This window comes from Macadamia integrifolia, chromosome 12 (assembly GCF_013358625.1).
Source record: "Macadamia integrifolia cultivar HAES 741 chromosome 12, SCU_Mint_v3, whole genome shotgun sequence".
Taxonomy (NCBI): Eukaryota; Viridiplantae; Streptophyta; class Magnoliopsida; order Proteales; family Proteaceae; genus Macadamia; species Macadamia integrifolia.
The window spans coordinates 8,484,538-8,507,257 of record NC_056568.1 but is presented as its reverse complement, the minus strand read 5'-3'; the positions used below and the strand labels follow the sequence as shown (position 1 = coordinate 8,507,257).

Below are 22,720 nucleotides of genomic sequence, written 5' to 3'. Positions count from 1 at the left end.
CATTGCATCTCTGGTAATGTGGTGATCACATTGAATGAAAATTCTAAGAATAACTACCATTGAGGGGATAGATGGGTGTATCTTATCAACTCAATTTTCTAAATTTTTTTTTTCTCGTTATTGATTATTTATTTATGAAAAAAATAACCCTGTCAATTTGGCACAAGAAACACCCCATGTTCTCCATAGATGGCATCACCTAGATAATACCCATAAGGGTTTGCACTGTTGACACCAGTCCCTCGATGATCCGACAGTCTAGATTTCTTCTAAAAAAAAAAACAACCCATGCTCGATGAGGATGAAATTTTCACCTGTGTGCTTCGCTTAATGTTATCAAGTGCCCGTGTGATCTTACAGGAGAGTGAAATTTTCTCAAAGAATGGATTTCCAAAGGCTAGAATATTCGATAGTTTTTACATGGATTAAACTAAAGACTTTTTTTTTTTTTGTTAAGAAAACTAAGGGCCCGTTTGATAACTTTCTGTCGTTTCTGTTTCAAGAAACGATAGAAACATAAATTTTCATTTCTAGAAACAAATATGGAATTGAAGGTGTTTGATAAGTCATGTTTCTAAAAGTCAATAGTAACCAGTGAAAGAATGGCCACGAGTCGTTCCTTGAACAATAAATAAGTAGAAATTTCAATTTCTATTTCTGAAGACAAGTGAAACGAAACAGTTTTATCAAATGTTTTTTGTTCCGTTTCTTGAAACGTTATCAAACGGGCCTAAAACTTTTGTAGAGAATATGAAATCATTGAACTCGATTTCACAGTTGTGATCTAACACAACTTGATAGATTCACCGATTGACAATTCATTTATTTTGAAAGACTGAGAGTAACAATATTTGTTCAACAAAGTTCGATAAAGAGGCAGCGATTGGTACAATTGGAGTCTTATGAGGATGAGGAGAAGCAGCTTTACAGTTTCCGGCGACTTTCTTAGTGAGGATTAAAACAAGAGAACCGGTGGCTGTGTTTTGGGAGAGAAATGGCCCCATAGTTTGGCTTTTTTGGGAGAGAAAAAAGCCCGAAAAGCATTTCACGGCTATGGGTCATCCATCTAGAGCTTGAAGATTGCAATCTTTAGTGGGGTTTGGGTCTCCACGCCCTACCTCCCATTAGGCTGCTGCAACGGTTTTTCCTGAATATCCTTCTAGTTTTGGGATCTTCCCCCCTTTTATGTTTTTAAAAAACAACATTGTCAACTACGGACTAAAAAAACTCAACCCCATAAACCACAGCTCACAAGATGAAGGGATCTAAAATAAGATGTCATACGTTGATTTCGAATCAACAAATTGCTCCTCTGACCTCACTAACTTTTGCATTATACTGTGGAGATTGAAACCTATAGTCCCGACACCTCTCATCGGTTCTAAGAAGATTCTTGCCAAAATTGTCAAAATTCTAAAAAGGTTGTATGTCAAAAGGAAAATTGTATAGATTTATTAAGGTCAGAAGCAAAATGAGAAAAAAAAACATCCATTGAATTAGTTGGGGGTGCTTGCATAAGGTATTAGGAGAGCTAGGCCGAGCTAAAATCAAGAGATTCACAGGATTCAAAACGTAACTTTGTAGGCACAAATGGGATGGCAACTATAAAATAAACGTGTCATTATGGGCAACAAATCATCTCACATGGCTGAGCACTCATTCAAAACTATAGCTCAGGCGTAATATCTACAAACAATCTTTGACATAATTGTTTAGGCTTTTTTTTAGGATTAAGACACAAGTGGAGTTCTTATCTAGTCTCAAGGAAAGCATCCAAAGGAGATGGGATTTGGATGAATCAAAACCAATGAAAATGGAAGGCTTACCATAAAGCATGAAGCTTTCGGCAATCTTCTCCATATAAACCTCTCATTCCCATTAACAAACTTTTTAAATATAAATCTCTCCACCCATAGTGCTTTAGCAAAAAAAAAAAATCACAAAATATAATAAATTTCACACCTTGCTCCAGAATATAAGAAAAGAAACTATATTATAAATCAAGTCTTATAGAGGAAAGGAGCACAAAACATAACAAAACTCCACCCCTGACCAAATAACAGGTTCACATAATTCGCCAAGAAAAAAAAGAACTGAAGACGGAAATTAAAAACCCTTAACACAGCAAAAAGGAAAAAATCTCCTGCCACCGCCTGTCAAGCACCCAATTCTGAGAGAGGGTACTCGAAGGAGTTGGCAGCAGATTGTAACCAGAAGACTGACTGAACAAACAACAGAAGACGACACTTCTAAATAAAACCAGGCTTTTAAAACTATAAATATGATTTTCAGCTTCGGCCACAAATGGTGGTGGTAGCCTAAGCCCAGACCGCACGGTTCACTTACCCTTCTTGGCTGCAGACTTGGTCACCTTGGCCCCACTGGGATCCTTCTTCTCCACGCTCTTGATGACACCAACAGCAACGGTTTGACGCATGTCCCTCACAGCAAAACGACCAAGCGGTGGGTACTCAGAGAAGGTTTCCACAACCATGGGCTTGGTTGCAATCATCTTCACGAAACCAGCATCTCCGTTCTTCAAAAACTTGGGCTCCTTCTCAAGCTCCTTACCAGATCGTCTGTCAATCTTGGTCATGATCTCAGCAAACTTGACAGCAATGTGGGAGGTGTGGCAATCAAGCACTGGGGCATATCCATTTCCGATCTGGCCTGGGTGGTTCATGATGATGACCTGGGAGGTGAAGTTGGCAGCTTCCTTGGCGGGGTCATTCTTGGAGTCAGAAGCAACGAAACCACGCTTGAGATCCTTGACTGCGACGTTCTTAACGTTGAACCCAACGTTGTCACCGGGGAGAGCCTCCTGAAGAGCTTCGTGGTGCATCTCAACAGACTTGACTTCAGTGGTCAGTCCAGTGGGACCGAAGGTGACAACCATACCAGGCTTGAGGACACCAGTCTCAACTCGCCCAACGGGTACGGTACCAATACCACCAATCTTGTAAACATCCTGAAGTGGGAGACGAAGGGGCTTGTCTGAGGGCCTCTTTGGCTCAGAGATCATGTCAAGAGCATCGAGGAGAGTTGGACCCTTGTACCAGTCGAGGTTAGTTGACCTCTCAATCATGTTGTCACCCTCGAACCCAGAGATGGGAACGAATGGGATTTTGTCAGGGTTGTACCCAACCTTCTTCAAGTAAGACGAGACTTCCTTCACGATTTCATCGTACCTTGCCTTGGAGTACTTGGGGGTGGTAGCATCCATCTGTGCAACAATGAAACAATGGAGACAGTAAAAACCTAGATTGTTTGGAAGAAAGAACAAATTGCAACACAGATGGAGGAGGAATATTTCACCTTGTTACAGCAACAGATCATCTGCTTAACACCAAGGGTGAAAGCAAGCAGGGCATGCTCACGGGTCTGCCCATCCTTGGAGATACCAGCTTCAAAACCACCAGTGGTGGAATCAATGATAAGGACGGCACAGTCAGCCTGTGAAGTACCAGTGATCATGTTCTTGATAAAGTCACGATGTCCAGGAGCATCAATCACAGTGCAGTAATACTTGGTGGTCTCGAATTTCCACAGGGCAATGTCGATGGTGATACCACGTTCACGCTCAGCCTTCAACTTGTCAAGCACCCAGGCGTACTTGAATGACCTTTTGTTCATCTCAGCAGCTTCCTTCTCAAACCTCTCGATCACACGCTTGTCAATACCTCCAAGCTTGTAGATAAGGTGACCGGTGGTGGTCGACTTACCAGAGTCGACGTGGCCAATGACCACAATGTTGATGTGAACCTTTTCCTTACCCATTTTAGATGTCTAGATTGATATTAACTGCAAGACGAAGATTAAAATCATATAAATAAATCAAAACCCCATGAAAACAATAAAGATTCTTGATTGGGAAACCCATCAAGGTATGTAACATCTACGCATGAAATTGATCAAAAATTCTGAATCATATATATTCATTAAATACAGCAACGAAGGGAATTCACCAGATCAAAACAAAATCTGACAAAACAGCTATGGAAAATTAAGAAAAGAAGTCATATTTCTGCAATCCATCTCATATTGATTAAATAGAATTTCCACAATGAAAACGTAAAACAATAGTAACAAATTGAAAATATGGTCCGTGGGATATATGAACTAAGTGGCAAAAATCGAGAACCTAAGAAATCAGAGGTTTAATATTATCGATAAAGATGCGCGAAGGGACGAAAGAAAGAGAAAAGTAAATTGCAAAATCCACGGGATTATAACCTCACAATTTTCCCTGAAAAAAAATCCGAAATCGCATGCCCGACAAGATGAACATATCAGATCGAAAATTGTTAATAAATTTAAATTTAAGGAATCTAGCAGAAGTACATACTAGATGAAGGAATTTTATCAAAGAAAAGGTAGATTTCTTATTAGAAAAACGAAGACCGATTATATCTGTATCAAAAATCATCAAAATAAACAATAAACTACAACCAAACTGAGAAGAGCTCACAGCTTCAACTAAGGATCAAATAAACTTGAAACAGTCGTCAGAAACCGGAGAAAACTAATAGATTTAACACAACAAAGAACGATCCAACAAAAACAAACACAAACACATATTAACAATCATCTACTGATCTACCAATCATCCATGAAACAAAAACGAGAATTTTAACTAACCTTCGATCTCTTGTGGATTTGCTTCGAAAAAACGGCAACTCGTAAACGAAGGAACACAATGCCGAGCAGAACAGCTAGGGTTTTGAGGATAGAATGAACCCCTCCCTCCCATCCTCTCACTCTTTATAGTGGAGAAGCGTGAGGACTTAGGGTTTCCACCTAGGTTCCACTATTTTTCGCTTTCACCTTTGGACGTAAATACCCTTCTTATAATTTTAAATTACAATTATAACCATACCCGAAACCCTTCCCATGTTTCATGCCTGGTTAAGGGCCAGCATCAGTCACCGCCTAACATCGAAAATTCCCTAAATAGAAAATGACTTAAGGTTGTTAATCGGTTCGGTCCGATTAACTGGTTTGGTCTGGTCCAAAAATAAGAACCAAAATTTTAAATTGAAATCAATTAATAAATCATTCTGATTAATCAAATATAATTAAATCTAATTTTTTTGGGCGTGAAAACTTTGAATCACTATGTTTAGATTCAAATTGTAGTTTAATAAATAAAAATAAATTTCATTAGTTTATATATTATAAATCTATTATAGGACACTAGAGCACGTGGTTAGATTGCAATGACCAACTTGTTTTTTTAACAAAGCCTAATAGCATAATGGTTTTAATTGATTCAAAACCAATTATTTATCGATTTAAAATCAAACCATAAGAGATTAAAGATTAATAAATAATTTATTAATTCCAATCTGAATAATTTAAATGGAATGATTTCTAGGTTGTACTCCCAGACAGAAAACAACTTCTCTTGCTTATTTTATCATAAAAATAACATTACTCAATCACGTTGTTACTGATCTGTGAAATAAAATATTTCATTGATATTGATGCCATTGCATACGTTCTTATTAGCCACGTTGATGTGGGGCCATGCCAGGAACTATCTTTATTTAAATAAAAATAAAATAATAGATCTAAAAAAAAATTTTGATAATGTAATAGATCTAAAAATTGCTACTCAGTCGCGTGGCTCTAAACCAGACACACCAATTAAAGTGTATGTAAAATATATCGCACTATTGTAAAATTATAACTTGTAAACACGATTTGAGGATTGGATTAGAAACTCTGGATCGCATTAGTATCGACCTCAATCGGTCCTGTTCCCAATTCTTCATGGAATTGTATCAATGAATCAGTACGAATAAAGGGTAAAACAGTAAAACAATATTTTTTTAAGGTAAACACAAGGGTATTCTTGTCAGATTGGTGCTCTACATTGGAATCATATTGGTATCGGCCTTTACCAATTCGACTCCGATTCTGACTCCTACTCCTAGTCCGATTCTGTTTTCCTCAAACCTTGCTTTGGAGAAACATAGTCCTCCAAGCATAAGATGACGATCTTCCCACGGTCCCACAGTAGTGAAATGGCAGTGGGGTCCAAGGCAGCCATCATCACAAAGGACTCGCCTTGGGTCTGACCTGTAAAGCAGTTCTTGGAGAACAAGAAATCAAATTAACGAACCGATATCACCGTAAGATCTACATCAAACGGTTTAGAATGGTCATCGGATACCAACATTTTCGCATGACAACGAAATCCAGCAAGTGATGGTTACTGTTTGGCGGGGCAAAGAATTCTAAAATCCTGAGGTCTTTATATAAAACATAAATTTTCTAAAAGCATACGTGTCAAGCGTCATTCTTGTAAGCTTAGCAACTACAACAACAACAAAAATAACAAAGCTTGGCCTTATCCCAACTAAAAGGAGTTGGTTACATGGATCCATAAAGCACAAAAAAAAAAAAAAAAAAAAAAAAAAAAAATCTTGAGACATCCCACTCACGAACAATCGGCAACTCATATCCTAGCCCTCCAGACAGCTCTGTTAGATACCATATTAAGGTGAAGACTTAACTTTTGCATGTCTCCTCTAACTACCTTGTCAATGGTCATTTTTTTGTCTATTTCTAACCTTTTTAGCTTCATTCATCTGCATCTGATCACTTTTTCGTACTGGGGCATCCAAGGGTCTTCTTTGGACATACCCAGACCATTGTAAATCGACATTCTATGAGCTTATCATGAATTGGTGCAACTCCTTAATCTGTTATAACTTGATCGTTCTTTATTCTATCTCTCCGAGTTTTGCCACACCTCCATCTCAACATTCTCATCTCAGCCACATTCAACTTATCTATGTTACGCTTTTTGACTGCCCAACATTCTGCACCATACATCATAGCAAGTCTTATGGCTATCCTGTAGAATTTTTCCTTAAGTTTTAGAGGAATACGTTTATCACATAACACTCCATATGTCTCTCTCTATTTCATCAATCATACTTTAATTATGTGGGAAACATTATCATCAATCTCACTTTATTTGTTTAACGGATAACCCAGATATCTGAAACAGTCACATTGTGGGATCTCTCTCCTATCAATTTTTACTTCCTCGCTATCAATCCTTAATCAATTGAAGTTACACTTCATATATTCCGTCTTTATTCTACTTATCTTAAGACCTTTCGATTCCAAAGTATATCTTCATTGTTTCAACTTATCATTGTTCTATGACACTGTTTCACCGACCATTATAATATCATATGCAAAAAGCATGCACCACGGGACTTCTCCTTGAATATTCCTAGTTAATTCATCCATGACCAATATAAATAGGTAAGGGCTCAATGCGAATCCTTGATGTAACCCAATATTAATCAGGAACTCAACACCTTGGCCACCCACATATCTCACACTAGTCACCGCATCTCTATACACCACGTGGTCCTAAACTCTTCCACAATTCAATAGGGACCTCATCCAGGCTTGATGTCTTCCCTACTTTTATCTTCCCTAGGGCTTCCTTAATCTCGGTCCCTCCTATCTTGCGTACATACATGTGATTTATGTTGTGGGGCTTATCATATATAAATTAAGATTTCAAATAAAATTTATTTTTTCCCCTTAATTTAAGAAACTTAATTATCTTATAAATTATAAAAATAAAAATAAAAAATCTCACCCCTATTAGATGCTCTCACATAGGGGTGTCAACTGGTCAGGCCGGTCCGATTTCGGTAGGGCTTAATCGGGCTTGAAGACTTTCAAAGGCTGCACCATGTCCACCCATTTAACTAATCGGGCTTAGTTATTGAGGGCATGGTACGCTTTATATTTGGTCGGTCAGCCTCGGGCTATAATCGGGCTACCTTAATCGGGCTTTAGTAGGGCCTTAACTGGGCTACGAACATGTTTAATGTTAAACGAGCTTTAACTGATTTTTAAACGTGCCCTCTTTAAAATGTGTTATTATATTCGAGCCCACTTATGCAAGCCCAAAAAAATGACAATAAATCAATAAATGATACAAAATATAACCATTATTTAAATGTGAACATATCTTTACTTTTTACTTTTTACTCTTTAACTTGTGAGGCAAAATAAGTATTCTACAATCATTAAAAGGTTAGGCCAAGCCGGTGCACAATAGGTCAGTCTCAATCAAGTGTTATTCAGTCGGTCTCGGTCAGGCCCCAACGGTCCTAGTAGTATGACTAAGACCGATTGTTTATAATCGGGCCTGGCTCAAGACCGACATGTTTAATAAACTATCCGGGCCAGCCCGGTCTATAAACAGTTGGTCCCGATTAGTTTAGTCGGGTCGGGCCACGAATTAACACCCTTACTCTCGCATATGCTCTCATTGGTCTCGAGGTGGTGTAGGCCACGTAGTAAAGTAGTTATCTCACTCTCTAATAAAAAAACACTTGGACAAGGGTTTGCTTCTAGGTCTTGTGGCTTACACCTAGGCCAATGTAGGGGTGTCATTTGGTAAAGTCGGGTTGGTCTCAGTTGGGTCTAGTCAGGTCTATATCCTTGGATCATGATGTGTCTATTTAAGGAATGAGTCGGTCTCAATCGGTCTTGTGTCGGGTTCCATTAGGCTATGGGTTTAACCGAGCTTCTCCTAATCAGACTAATCGGGACTTGAACTGAATAATGTACCAAAAAAACCTTAAATGTACCTTAAACAACCTTTAATTGTCATAGATTTAAGAAGTTTTGATATATTTTATTACTTGATCAACAATTTATAAAGATTTTACACTTAATTACATTCAAAATTTGATAAAAATACCAATATATACCCTACCATAATAATAATAATAAAAAAAATAGAGTTTGAAAATCTTAGTAAAAGTTTCACCAATAAAGTATTGGGCCAATTGGTATTCTCTTGCTCTCTATTTTTCACATGAAATGATCTATTTGTTATATATATATATATATATATATATTTACATATTTTAAAATTTTTCTTATTTGAGGTATCGCTCTATTAATTAAATTTAACATAATTAATAATTAATTACAAATAATTATAAAAACTTTAATTTAATTTAATTTATGTTCTTTTTATTTCCGTGCATGGGAGGAAACCAGTGATAAACACTGTTTTTTATTTTTTTTAAGGATAATTTATAGCACTACTTATAGAGAATGTCACTGACTCAATATCATAAGAACACCCATTCTGTAATACCAAATTAAACTTAGACCCTCAATCACTAATGTGGCAAAGCTGGCTGAGAAAGCAAGAAATAATGCTTGGTGGGCACGTAAATCCCTTAAACTGTCTAGAAAAAAATAAAAAAAGATTCCTTTAAACTGGATTCATCAGAAAACACAGTAAATTGATGTGGCGGAAGTACAACCATAGATTAAAATCGATATGGGAAGACCTTGTGTTCCAATCCGACGGAGTTACAAACCAAGGGTAGTCCAGATATGCTATAGAAGTTCACACAGCAACTTTCTGTTTAAGCCAATTACATTGTGACACATGATCCTATCGCCAAACCGAACACCTGATCAACGGCTACTGGGGACAAAGCTGGTTGAGAAGGAAAGCCACCTCTCTGTTCCTCTCGTTCTCTTTTCCCTGCAACAATCTCCTCTCAATTCAGAAAATTTTAAGGGATAGGAATTTCTTCATGGTCGATTGATGGAAAAGTTTAGGGATTCTAAAATGGCTTCTGAATTTAAAAGAAGCGAACAGAGGAAGAGCATGGATTTCGAATGGAGATAGCACCAGTTCTAGTTGATTAGATCGAAAAAGCGACTGATTTAGCTCCTTTAAGGGTTTGATCGAAGATCTAATTGCAGACATTGGGTTTCCTTGATTACTGTTATTTCTTTCGGAGATCTGAGATTGCTGTTGTCGTTGGGAGCTACCGATTCAACGTTCTTCAATTCTTTTTTTTCCGGCAGTTATGGTGATGGTGATGGTGGAAGGAGATAAGTATCTCTCTAATGGAGATGGAATCCATACAGTTTCCTGGAGATATTTGAGTGGGGATGGAAAAGGGAAGAAGGATTGCGAACTGCGGATGATGGAATCGTTCAGGAGATAGTGAAATATAAGAATCTAGTTTAGAAACGACGTTAATGGAGGTTTCCGACAAGTAGGACGTGTCAAAAGGCTATTGGATAATGTGGCAAAGTTGCTGCATAAGCTAACGCAGCAGATCCGGACTGGTATTACTGTAACCGCAGAGGTCAGGTCGTGTCACAAGGCTATTGGATAATGTGGCAAAGTTGCTGCATAAGCTAACGCAGCAGATCCGGACTGGTATTACTGTAACCGCAGAGGTCAGGTTTCTGTTTCGTTTCTTGTTCTTCCAGTGCTTGATATCTATGCTCGTTTATTCTTCTAAAATCTCATTATGCTTTGTTCGATCTGTGTTCTATGCAGTCTCTGTAAATCTACCAACTGAATGCATGATTGGACTCTCTGTAGTCATTCAGAATTCGATCGCTTCAGAATGTTCAATGCAATGGAATTAATCGATTTCCTGCAGATTCTGGCTAGATTAATGGCATTCAAGAGGGTTTCTACCTTTTCCAAAATTCCCCACTGACTAGATATGTGAGTGGGGTCATATCTAGTTAGTGGGGAATTTTGGAAAGCTAGATGGAAAGGAGATCACAATTAATTTGTTTAAATGTAATCTTGTGGGATCATCAAAAAAGAATCTTGTGATGAGCTTATATATATATATATACACTTTTTGGAGCAATTGCTGCGAAAGAGGAGGCTCTGAACAAATTCTCATTGAGTTTATGTAGTTCTGAGGACCTGAAAGAAACTAACCACTCAACTGTTATCACCTGTTTTAGATATGTCGTACTAGAGAAGATAATTTTTGTATCTTCCTTATTCTCTCTTGAGCTTGTACAAGAAGATGCCAATCATTGTATGTACTCAGGGTTTTACACTTCTTTTGTTACACATAAAGAATCTATTTGCACCCAAATGCAGTCTGTAGCTTTAAATTCAAGTCCACTGCCCTGTAGATGCTTCAACAAGCCATTTTATAATAGCTTGGAGCTTGTGAATATTTAGTCTTTGGAGTTGACTCATCGCTAGACTTTACTAATGTTGTGATTGACAGGCACAACCTTTTATAGGTTCTTACATAGATCCCCTTATGTGTTACATAGATCCCCTTGTGTGTGATATAGCCTTGCCTTAGTTTGGAGGTTCAAAGTAATTGACTAGCCTATCCATCCTCAATAAGGTACACATTCATATGAAATGGACAAGTTATTAAGCTACTCAGTTGTGCCCATGACCTATCTTCGACTTCTAGTGTCATGTTTCATTGACAAGCTCTGGTTTAAATTTGTTCCTAAAGGATTTTTGCTTCTCTTTTACCACTTACAATAAAATAATGATCTTGGAGATCATTCAGCTGTTGTGCCTGAAATATGACAAAGAGTGTTGCAGAATGAGGTTATTAATGTGCAATTTTATAAAAAATGTTGGTAGCAGTTATTAAAGTTTCTTGAACTTGGTTTAGGGTGAAAAGGGTTTAGAGAGAACACTTTTATTGTTTCCAAGTGGGGTACTGGGGTGTAATAAAACTGTAATGGGCATTTGTCAATGGGTTAATGGTGACAGTTCTTGGCCCCTGGTGACAGTTCTTGGCCCCTTGAGCTTCTTAAGGGTTTTTTGAGTTTAAAGATGGCACTTAGAATAGCGGAAGAAATATAAAAAGTGGAATCAAGAGACAGGGAATGAGAGTTGGGATTTTGTTAGAGAAGACGAATAAGAGTGAAAAAGAGAAGAAGAGTAGTGATGGATTGGGGAGAATGCTGTTCAATCATCCCAATTTGACAGTTCAACCACCTGGCTTGAATGAGCCATTGACAAGTCATGGGTTTGTGAAGACAATGGGCTATGGGGTTGATCAAACTATTTTAGTGATTGATTGCATACTGGTTTAACTGACTAGGCCTCTGAACACTGGTTGGAGTGATATCATTCATATTGACAGTTTGTCCTTCCAGTTTTTCATTAACTTGTCATTTATATATATGTAGGCTATTTCCATTTGACATTGGCGTTCAACCTCAGAAATTTACATCACTTCCTGCCATTCAATTACATTTTTGTATCCCGTTCCCATCTATTATAATAGTCTTTTTCCTCCCCCTTTTAGTGTTTTCCTTGTAGATATTCAGTCCCCCATTTTCTAAGAATTTCTCCTCATCTAACAGATCACTAATAGGGTCTTTATTTTTCTTGTGCTCTTGATCTAAAACAGTGAACAGAACTAGTGCAAGAGTTACCATTACAATGCTACTTTTAGGCTGTACATGTTGGAGTAGTGAGAATGTTACTTATTCAGTATCCTTTTATTTAATTATTTTTATTCTTCTGGTTTTGAAAATTTCTCATGTCGTTCCATAATCCACTTGAATGGGTCAGCTTCTTTACTTGCATTAAAATAGCTAAATTTACAATTTTGACTTGGTATTCTTTCTTTCCCTCTTTTAACTTTTGAAGTAATTGTCGTCAATTCATCATTTGGTGAAGATACATACTGATTAAATGATCTGATAAATTAAGTTCCTACGCTGAAATGTAATTAAGCTGATTCTTTTCTTGTACCTGAATTGAAGCAAAGAACTCATGTGATGCCATCTTCCTAGTTGTGACTGATATTGTGCCTGAGCTGATAGATCCTTGCCATATTTTCCAATAAGTGTAGTCAACAATTAGCCTCCCATACACCTTAACTTGGTATTTGATGATAAATAACAATCCAGTGTCTAGATCCTTTCTTGCAGTCATCTGGCATGAATGTTGTAATAGTCTTTTTGATATTTTATGAAAATTATTTTCTCCTATATCCATTTGGTAAATCAGCATTAGAATTTTAGTATATTTCTGAATTACTGAATTTATATGAGCACTATTCTCTATAACTATATTACCTTTTCAAAATTAGATGTACTATGTCCAAATATTTTAAATTCTGAGTTCCTATGATCGTGAAAGCTCTTAACAGAACCTTAACAAGCACTTCTGGAATATATTACAAAACAACAACCCAAATTTCTTGGGAACTCTGACGATAATATGGACTTGAGGTTTTAACTTAGATATACTGGGTTCAGCTTGATGCCATTTATTTGCTATAGTAGATTAATGGCAACAAGAACGGAAGTTTCTTGGGAAATTTGATGATGCTATGGTTTTGATTCCTTACTATTTTAGATACATAGATGATCATTCTGCTCGTGTTGGTTAATTATTGTTGATTCAAGTTTTTCATAATATTGATTTTTGAGTTTAAAAGGAGAAAATGACAACTTTTTGAAAGGAATCTGAATAAGTAGAACCCAACCATGACTTGGATCTCAAAAGTGATGTTGTGCAACTGTCTTTGGATTCATATTTTCCAGTCAGTTGTAGCTACTATATTTGTAAGGTGAGATGAGCTCAACAATTAAAAATCATGATTTATCAAGAAGGGGAAAAAATGACAGTTATGTACTAGTTTGTCTCGAATTCTTGACCCGTTTTGAAGATTGACCCGATCCGACATATTTTGGTGGCGACCCGAATGGGTATCATGTTTTCCTGCTTGCCCTATTTGGGTATATATATAATGTACTGTTGCTTGTTGAGAGTCATTGTATTCTAGGGTTTTCACGAAGCTAGGGTTTCAGGGCGAGTTCTTCCTCGTCGTGCTAGGGTGTAATCCTTCTTCTGCATAGTGAATCATCTTCTTGATAATTAATAATCAAGGGGTCGTAATTTAAAATCAACTTCTAGTCTGAAATAGCTGTGGGGCATGCATTTTATTTAGGCCTACTAAGCTTTTGCTGTTAAATTATAATCAGGGTGTAATTCTGTCTTTTTTTTTCTTTATGCATTTCTTTTTATTATTCACTTGAACTCCGTGCGTAAACATGTACGCAATCAACTAGGTTGCCATTGTTTCTCAATCTTAATATTGGAGTGAACCTATAGAAGAAACATATCATGGCATACCTGTCTTGCACTGGAATATTTTGTTGGGGAAACTGAAAACCACTTTTTGCCACTATCCAAGAGAGATAAGGATCCTGTCTATCAATTTGGCCAAAATAGTTTACCAAACAGGACTAGTTGTAGGATGTTTATGGCATTGCTGGAGATGGATATGGGGTGATAACATTTTTGTTGATTCCATTAAGAATTTGAAAAAACCAGAAAGTAAAATTTTTTGGATGATTGTTGTAACTGAAGAACAATAGCTATAGAAAGCCCATTCTGGATCAAGAGGCCAAATTTTGGTTCATATAATGATCAAGTTTAGTTTACCAGTTCATCCAAAAATTCTTTGTATATAATGTGGTGCATTTGTAGCATTGTTTCTCTCAAAAGTCAACACGTGCATGACCTTTAAACTGAGTGTGTGCACTTCTGGGTTGCCCATATCATCCATACATTAGTGTAAGCAGTATCCTATTTGTAACATTTGTTTCTTCTGTCTGATTGACCTTACATTATTTTCCAGCTACTAAACTTACTTACTGGTGAATGTGGAAAGGGAAGTTCTTTTATTTGTAATGCCTGATCTTGGCATGATTTTTAGGGTTTAGGGATTTCTTGATAGCTTAACAAGACATTTATTTGTGCCATTGGCTTATAGGGTCACAGTCTCGTTTTGTTGGGGAAACTTGAAACCATCTGATTCTCTTCGTCCATGCTCCTTTTTTTATTTGCTGCAGAATAGAGTTTTTCATGCATCATCCAATACCAGTCACCTCGCAGCTAAGACTTCTTCAACATCACTTATTTTCTTTTCAATACAACTTTCCAGATTTATGAACACGGACTACCAGAGGGATGCAAAGGCATGAAAATGAACTTGCTGTGAAGACCAATTTCTGTAATTATGTCAGACACTTGGAGGATGACAGGTCAACTCGTACTTAGAACTGTTTTCCTTCTTCCTTTCTCAAATTCCGAATTAACAAAATCTATTATTCCATATGCAGGACTGCATAGTAATCAATCAGCATTGGAAGAGGGCCACAGAAGAAACTTTCATAGTGATTAGCAATGAGAGATTGAGACCTACATTTGGAGGAACCAGCTTTTTCTACGACACAGGTGCATTGTGGGATGCAATTGCCAAGCTGTGTGTGTTTAAGTTGGAGCGAACCAAATCTTGAAAACTTTATTAAGGTAAAAGGCTGGGTACACTGACTACATATTGCAAGCTAGAATTAGTTGTGTCTATCTCACTCTTCCCCCCTATGAAATGACCCCTACCCCTCCTTTATGATGCCCCATCCTATGCCCCCATTGGTGCTGTCAGCTAGTTTGATGCATGCGGGCACTGTGCCCATACCTCTCCCAAACTTATATAATGGAATACAAAACTTATGCGAAATAAAAGGTTACCGGTCCTAATCCTCAAATGGGGTACCTCGCTTTTCGCTTTGTTTGGAAGCCAAGAAAAGAAAACACAAAAAAAAGATCATTGTGTAATTATGACTTTTTTTTCTTATGTTTTTTATACAATTTTCTTTTCTTGGCTTTCAAACATAGCCATATATGTACTTGTTTTTTTCTTCGTTGAAATGTTTTTACATAGACAAAGTATGATTTATGCTAAACATGGTGGTTTTATCCTCGAAGTATGCGTAAACGCATAAAGTTGTTTATTTTTAACTGAATTTCTTAATCTCTTATAGTTAATGAGATGTGTAAAACTTTCTGAACAGCCATTGATAAGGCAGATCAAATATTTATCAAATGGTTGATGGAATGGGCCAAAATTTTGTTGACAGTAGATTCCAAGGTCCCTTGTTTTCTAAATTTTTTGGCCCAAAAGAATTTGCCAAAGTGACAAATTAGGTTTGAAAGTTAAAATAAAATTGTGATTTGTAGTGGTTGGAGAACGGTATATGCATGGGATTATGCGGGATGGATGCCAATATATGAAAGCGGTATTGATTGAATTAGGCTTTAAAATTTGACAAGTTAGCTAATCTATGCCATGTATCAAAATCCAACAAAAAGAGAATAGAATTTTTGCATTCGGTTCTTTATTCGACGACTTTAATCATGAAATGAAATTGAATTGAAAAAAGATTCTATTTTTTTAATTAAAAAATGGGCATATTTGCACCACATGGTAGATTAGATAGGGCTAGAATTTGGTGAATATGTGAACCCCAAAATCCATTGTTTATATGTTTTGAGTTTTGGCCTAATTTTTTTGTTAAATGACAATTGAAAATAATCTACGACTATCAATGGATGCACATGAGTATTGAGGTGTGTATGAACTAATATGCAGGTCTCATGAGGCTGTATCTGAATCATGTAACACCTCATCTTGTGCTCCTATTGGCTTGGATGGGCATTCTGTATGCATAATAGTGTTTTCATAGGGCAAAAGTCCTCCGGACTGCCAAGGCAAGGTACACCATCACATGTGTGCCTATCTCTCTCCTCCTCACATGGATTATCCTCGTTGCTTTTCATTGTATGACATTGTTTTGTCACACCTCATTGGTATGCATCTTATGCCGCTTGCTTCGAAAATCTTCTCCCATTTATATAATGATGAAGGGTTCTCTAATTCAACACTATATGAGAGGCCAAGAAGTGAGCCAAGACATGGTACAAGGAAAAAAAAGTAACTATGAACCACTAGTAGCATGGTTTTAAATATCGGTATTAATACCAATATGGATTGGCATATATCATATGGTTATGCCCTCATATTTCTTAAAAATAAAACTGATTTTGAACAATTCTACCTTGACCACATACACCAATATGTTAATTCAATTTTTTCCCCTTAATTATTGATACGATTTTACAATCCATGGTTAAGATGGGGGTTGGTCACCCTAGAAATTGATATGATAACGATACAGATTGACATTGATCAAACGTTTTTGCCCTAGTTTTCCTTAAAAAGTTGAGTTTTGTAGGCTATGTTTGGAAGCCAAGAAAAAAATTCAAATAAATATAAATTTGAGGAGAAAAATAGAAACATAAAAACTCATCAGACATGTCTTTTGTCCTATTTATGTCCTTTGTACTATTTTTTTTTATTTTTTTGGAATGTTAAAGTTCTCTTTTGCTGAAAAAAAAATGTCTTGCCTAAAATACAAGAATACATAAGGAAAAAAAAAACTTTATTTTCTTCTACTGCTAACCAAACAGAGATAATTTTTTATTTTCTTACCATTTTATTCTTTTTCTATCATTTTTTTCTCTTCTCTTTCCTATATATATATTTTTTTCTTTTCTTGCTATGTTTGGTAGCCAAGCAAAGAAAGGAAATAAAATGAAAAGAAACAAGAATATAGAAAGAGAAGAGGATAAAAAGATAGAAAATAAATGAAATAGTAAGAAAATAAAAATGTATGCCTGTTTAGCTATCAATAGAAGAAAAAAAAAGAAAAAATTCTTGTGTTTCAGGCAAGACTTGCTTTTTGGCAAGAGAAGAAAACTTTACCATTCTCAAGGTGATTTTTGGAAAAAAAAAAAAAAAAAGAAAAATCTTATCGGACATACCTAATATAATGAGAATTTTTCAAACCAATAAAAAAATGTACCTTTTTTCCCCCTTCTCTTGGCTACCAAACAAAGCCTTATAGTTTTGCCCTTGGTATGTACCGTTCAACGGATGATATGCTTGTGTTGGTATTGATATGGGCAAGTTTTACTTAAAAATTGGTTTATTTTTATTTTTATTTTTATTTTTGTAATAGTTTCACAATGGGTTTGCACAATTCAATCGAAACAAGATCAGCTTATCCCGATACTGATTAGGCCAAGTTTTACTTAAAAATCGACTTCTTTTTATAGCTTACCTGTAGGCACCGTTTGATAATGTTTATGTTGTTTCTAATGATTTTTCAAGTTTTTAGGAATAGAAACAGGTTTTTTTGGTGTTTGATAAACTTGTTTCTCGGATTGTTCGCATCGAGATCTACAACACCGACAATGGCATCAAGGACTACTTTCAAAGATTTTTTGGTGTTTGATAAACGAGTTGCTTTTTGATTGATTTTTTATTGGGCCTTTCCCCAATATTTTGCCCTCAACTTGTTTCTAAAAACAATGAAACAAGTATAACATGTTAACTATTTACGTTTCTAATATTATAAATTGTCATAAATTTATTTTTATCTTTCTAAAGCAGGTGGAACGAAACAGATTTATCAAATGTTTTTGTTATTTTTTCGTTTTTCACCACAAGAAAACGTAAAAAACACGTTTCTAGGAATATTGTCAAACGGTGCCTTAATTTGTACCGTTCAACTGACATAGGACCAGTCTCTGTTGAGATCAACACCTCAAACCATGATACCATTGGCCGTTACTAAAACACTGATATTTGAAGCATGTTCGGTAGAACAGTTTTAAAAATTGGGATCAATCCTAATGCGGATTGGATCAGACAAATTTACCTTTTTTTAATTTTTATTTTTTTAATCAGTACGCATTGGATTGGTACCGGGAATAGGTCTGGACCGATACAAATTCCATCTAGGCGATCATGACCATGGTTCTAAAAATCGAAACGGAGCCGCCATTATCGAGTGGATTGAAACAATATCGACCTTGATCGTTTCTTGACGATGACCTTGACTTTTTATATCCCGATCCATGGTTCAATGGTAAAATCATAATAAAAATTAATTAAAAAATTAGGGGTAGATCTGTTCGATTCGGTTCAATTCAGGCTGATATGGATTGGTATTAGAATGGCATCAGCCATGACCAATCTGTGACTATTCCCCGAGTTTTAGAACCTTGACCATGATTGATCTGATCCCAATTTTAAAACCATGGTAGAATGAGGGGTGTCAACGGGTCATTTTGGCCCTGTTTCAATTTGGGTTGAATTAGTTTCGATGTGAAAATAGTGAAACCAAAACCAAACCAGTAAAAAAATTTCGATTTTGGTTTCGGCGCTTATATTGATTTGTAATTGAGTTGATTTCAAATTTTTATTCAATTTGAATTTGATTTTCCATACAAGCGTATACAAAATTATGCAAAACTTGATTTTTTTTAATGAAGTTTGGACTCTTTCCAATTTCTTATTGGTTTGATTTTGGTTTCAGTACAGGATTTTGAGTCAGTTCCAATTTAGTTTTGAGTCCATTCAATTTGTTTTGGGATTACAATATCCCACACCGAAAATGGCCCAATAAAATTTCAACTCGGTTTGATCTGAATTTTTTTATTCGGTTTGGCCGATTTACCGATTCAGTTTAGGTTTTGACACCTAGCTCCCTGCTCATCTTTTTCCTTTCAATCTCCTCCTAACAGGCTATCTCTTTCTCTTCCTAACCCCCCTTTGACCAACTACTGGTCGGTGTGTTTTCCGTACCGCCAGCTCACACAAACTTTTCCCTTTTATAGGTTTTAGGGTTTTAGAGCGGAAGAGTTTGGCTTCCTTACGGAACACCCATTGCGTTCCGCCGCAGGAGAACTATGAGAAAGCATGAGATAAAGGTCAAGTTAGGGAATCTAAAATGACATGCCAAGGAATATCCATCGCTCGATTTAAATCAACGGGTGAGATAAATTTTCTTTACACCATTGGATCCATCAATCCGACGGTCTATAGAAAAACCCTAAACGCTATAGGCTTTGTGAGATACTTTTTAAGACGAGGAGCCTCTCCTTTCTCATCCTCTTTCTCTACTGAAGCTCTCCTCTTGACGGTGAGAGCTCTTTGCGAGGCGATCTCTTCTGTTCTGCTTCTTCGAAAGGTTTGATTTCGTTTAGCTTTTCTGTATTGTTCTCTTAGGTTTTTGAGATATCAATTGCTTTCTTTGTTGTTTGATTTATTACTTGAATTTTTCTAAACATGTTTCATATGCCTCGGTAGATCTGTAATCGAAATCTCTCTCGATCTTTCTATGTTGTAATTTGAGTTCTCTTATTTGTTTTATGTTAGTCTCTACAAATTTCATTCGCGATTGTGATCTATTCTAAGATTGATTTAGATCGATTGATTTAGATGTACGCAGTGGATTTAGATCATTCAAATATGTTTCCCTAGGATATTAGGACTGAAGGACCTTTTTTTTCTTTTACTTGTATGAATTCCTAATACGTTCTTCATCTTTTGGTTTCCTACGTTGAATCCTCATGTGGTCTTGTTATTATAATTTCGATCCCATGAACTTATCCATTATAAGTTTCTGCCCGATGATTCTTTCGGTTTAAAAAGATTATTTTTGTTTAATCATGGTTCAGATCTGGCATTGTTAAATATTTTTTATCGATCGAAGCTTTGTTTTTACAACGAATTTAATGACTCTTTTTGTGGCATCAATCCTTCGATATAATCACCAAAGTATAGAATCCCGCCTCTGATCTGCATCTCAAACCTTTTTGGTACTGGCTTTTGAGTTCTGTTTGTAAATTTGTTTGCATTCGATTCCCCCCTCGTTCGCTAACTTGTGCTCTTTTTTTATTTAATTTTTTTTTATTTTACCTTCATCGCAGTTTCTTGTCACTCTTTTAACAATTCACAATGGGTAAGGAAAAGGTTCACATTAACATTGTGGTCATTGGCCACGTCGACTCCGGAAAGTCGACCACCACCGGTCATCTTATCTACAAGCTTGGAGGTATTGACAAGCGTGTGATCGAGAGGTTCGAGAAGGAAGCTGCTGAGATGAACAAAAGGTCATTCAAGTACGCCTGGGTGCTTGACAAACTGAAGGCCGAGCGTGAACGTGGTATCACCATTGACATTGCTCTGTGGAAGTTTGAGACCACCAAGTACTACTGCACCGTTATTGATGCTCCTGGGCATCGTGACTTTATCAAGAACATGATCACTGGTACCTCACAGGCTGACTGTGCTGTCCTCATTATTGACTCCACCACCGGAGGTTTCGAAGCTGGTATTTCCAAGGATGGACAGACCCGTGAGCATGCCCTTCTTGCTTTCACCCTTGGTGTCAAGCAGATGATCTGTTGCTGTAACAAGGTGAAATATACGTCAAACATTATGTCCATCCGTGTTTCAATTTGTTTTTCGTTCAAATAATATAGGTTCTTACTGTGTTTGTACTGTTCCACTGATGCGCAGATGGATGCTACCACCCCTAAGTACTCCAAGGCAAGGTACGATGAAATTGTGAAGGAAGTGTCTTCCTACCTCAAGAAGGTTGGGTACAACCCTGACAAAATCCCCTTCGTTCCCATCTCTGGGTTCGAGGGTGACAACATGATTGAGAGGTCAACCAACCTCGACTGGTACAAGGGCCCAACCCTCCTCGATGCCCTTGACATGATCTCCGAGCCCAAGAGACCCTCAGACAAGCCCCTCCGTCTACCTCTTCAGGATGTTTACAAGATCGGTGGTATTGGAACTGTCCCAGTGGGACGTGTGGAGACTGGTGTTCTCAAGCCTGGTATGGTTGTCACTTTCGGTCCCACTGGACTGACTACTGAAGTCAAGTCCGTTGAGATGCACCACGAGGCTCTTCAGGAGGCTCTGCCAGGTGACAATGTTGGGTTCAACGTTAAGAACGTCGCAGTTAAGGATCTTAAGCGTGGTTTCGTTGCTTCTGACTCCAAGAATGACCCTGCTAAGGAAGCTGCCAACTTCACCTCCCAGGTTATCATCATGAACCACCCAGGCCAGATCGGTAACGGATATGCCCCAGTGCTTGATTGCCACACCTCCCACATCGCTGTCAAGTTCGCCGAGATCATGACCAAGATTGACAGACGATCTGGCAAGGAGCTTGAGAAGGAACCTAAGTTTTTGAAGAACGGAGATGCTGGTTTCGTGAAGATGATTGCAACCAAGCCCATGGTTGTGGAGACCTTCTCTGAGTACCCACCACTTGGTCGTTTTGCTGTGAGGGACATGCGTCAAACCGTTGCCGTTGGTGTTATCAAGAGTGTGGAGAAGAAGGATCCCAGTGGTGCCAAGGTTACCAAGTCCGCTGCTAAGAAGGGAAAGTAGAATTTGAGCCCGAAGAGAGGTATGGTTTTAGTAGTTGTAGTAGTAGTAGAGCCGTAGAGGCGGCGTCTGGTTATTTTATATTTAGTACTCTTCAGTTTTGGACTTCAGGTCTGGTATCTACTAGCTCTTTGTCACAGTTTACTACTTGCTTCATTCTTGAGCTTGGTGGAGTTGAGCAATCGGACGCAAACCTGGGTGCTCGACAAGCGGTGGCAAGGTCTGCGGATTCCTTATTTTGGGTTTTTTTTTTATCTTGAGATGAATTTCGGTTTTAGTTTTCTTTCTGTAGAGAATTTTCGATTTTGATGATGAACATGTTTCAATTCGGAATTTTTGATTTTTCATACTCTGGTTAATTATTTGGATTATAATATTTTCATTCTCCATCCAATTCGCTTCCTATTTGGTTTCTTGTAAATACTATATTAGTATTGCTCAGTTGAGGTGTTTTCAAGAAGAAGAATTGAACCAGATACTCTCTGGCGTGCTAGTGGGCCCAGCTGGCCTGATGGCTGGTTGGAGTGCGTGCCTGGTGCTGCCAGTCCGATGTGCGGTGGAGAGGATCTTGAGTTCAGTTTCATTCTAATCTATTGTGATCAGAAAGCGCTCTTAGTTGGAAGGTGGGTTTTTAAAACCCAATGTGGTAGGTTCGAATCCTACAGAGCGTGATTCCTTTTTTGGATCAAATTACCAGGAAATAACTTCTAATTTGAACAGTGCTTGGACTGTTAAGTCTGGGACTCTTGCTCTGTGAACGTATTTTTGTAGTCACTTAAACGGTGGAAGAGCAAAAATGGGTCCAT

The 22,720-nt window shown here is 37.3% G+C and overlaps 2 protein-coding genes and 1 long non-coding RNA gene across 5 annotated transcripts; 2 read left to right on the top strand and 1 right to left on the bottom strand.

Moving 5' to 3' along the window:
• Positions 1-1,976: 1,976 nt before the first annotated feature.
• Positions 1,977-4,792, bottom strand: LOC122057884 (elongation factor 1-alpha). Its single transcript, XM_042620233.1, has 3 exons — positions 4,639-4,792; positions 3,316-3,801; positions 1,977-3,223 (listed from the first exon to the last, which is right to left on the bottom strand). The coding sequence occupies exons 2-3, from the start codon at positions 3,775-3,777 to the stop codon at positions 2,339-2,341; spliced, it is 1,347 nt and encodes a 448-aa protein (XP_042476167.1). The 5' UTR covers positions 3,778-3,801; positions 4,639-4,792; the 3' UTR covers positions 1,977-2,338.
• A 4,651-nt stretch (positions 4,793-9,443) lies between these two features.
• Positions 9,444-16,769, top strand: LOC122058366. Of its 3 annotated transcripts, none has more exons than XR_006133750.1 (4): positions 9,444-10,257; positions 12,216-12,298; positions 14,460-14,865; positions 14,944-15,743. It is a non-coding gene; the product is annotated as an uncharacterized LOC122058366 (long non-coding RNA). The 3 variants fall into 3 exon arrangements; XR_006133751.1 differs by lacking the exon at positions 12,216-12,298 and adding an exon at positions 16,254-16,769 and having other exon boundaries at positions 9,453-10,257; positions 14,674-14,865; positions 14,944-15,133; XR_006133749.1 differs by lacking the exon at positions 12,216-12,298 and having other exon boundaries at positions 9,457-10,257; positions 14,674-14,865; positions 14,944-15,361.
• Positions 16,770-19,544: 2,775 nt separating this feature from the next.
• On the top strand, positions 19,545-22,308 carry LOC122057599 (elongation factor 1-alpha). The gene is made up of 3 exons (XM_042619754.1): positions 19,545-19,698; positions 20,441-20,930; positions 21,033-22,308. Exons 2-3 carry the CDS (start codon positions 20,469-20,471, stop codon positions 21,915-21,917), a joined length of 1,347 nt encoding a protein of 448 aa, XP_042475688.1. The 5' UTR covers positions 19,545-19,698; positions 20,441-20,468; the 3' UTR covers positions 21,918-22,308.
• Positions 22,309-22,720: the final 412 nt, after the last annotated feature.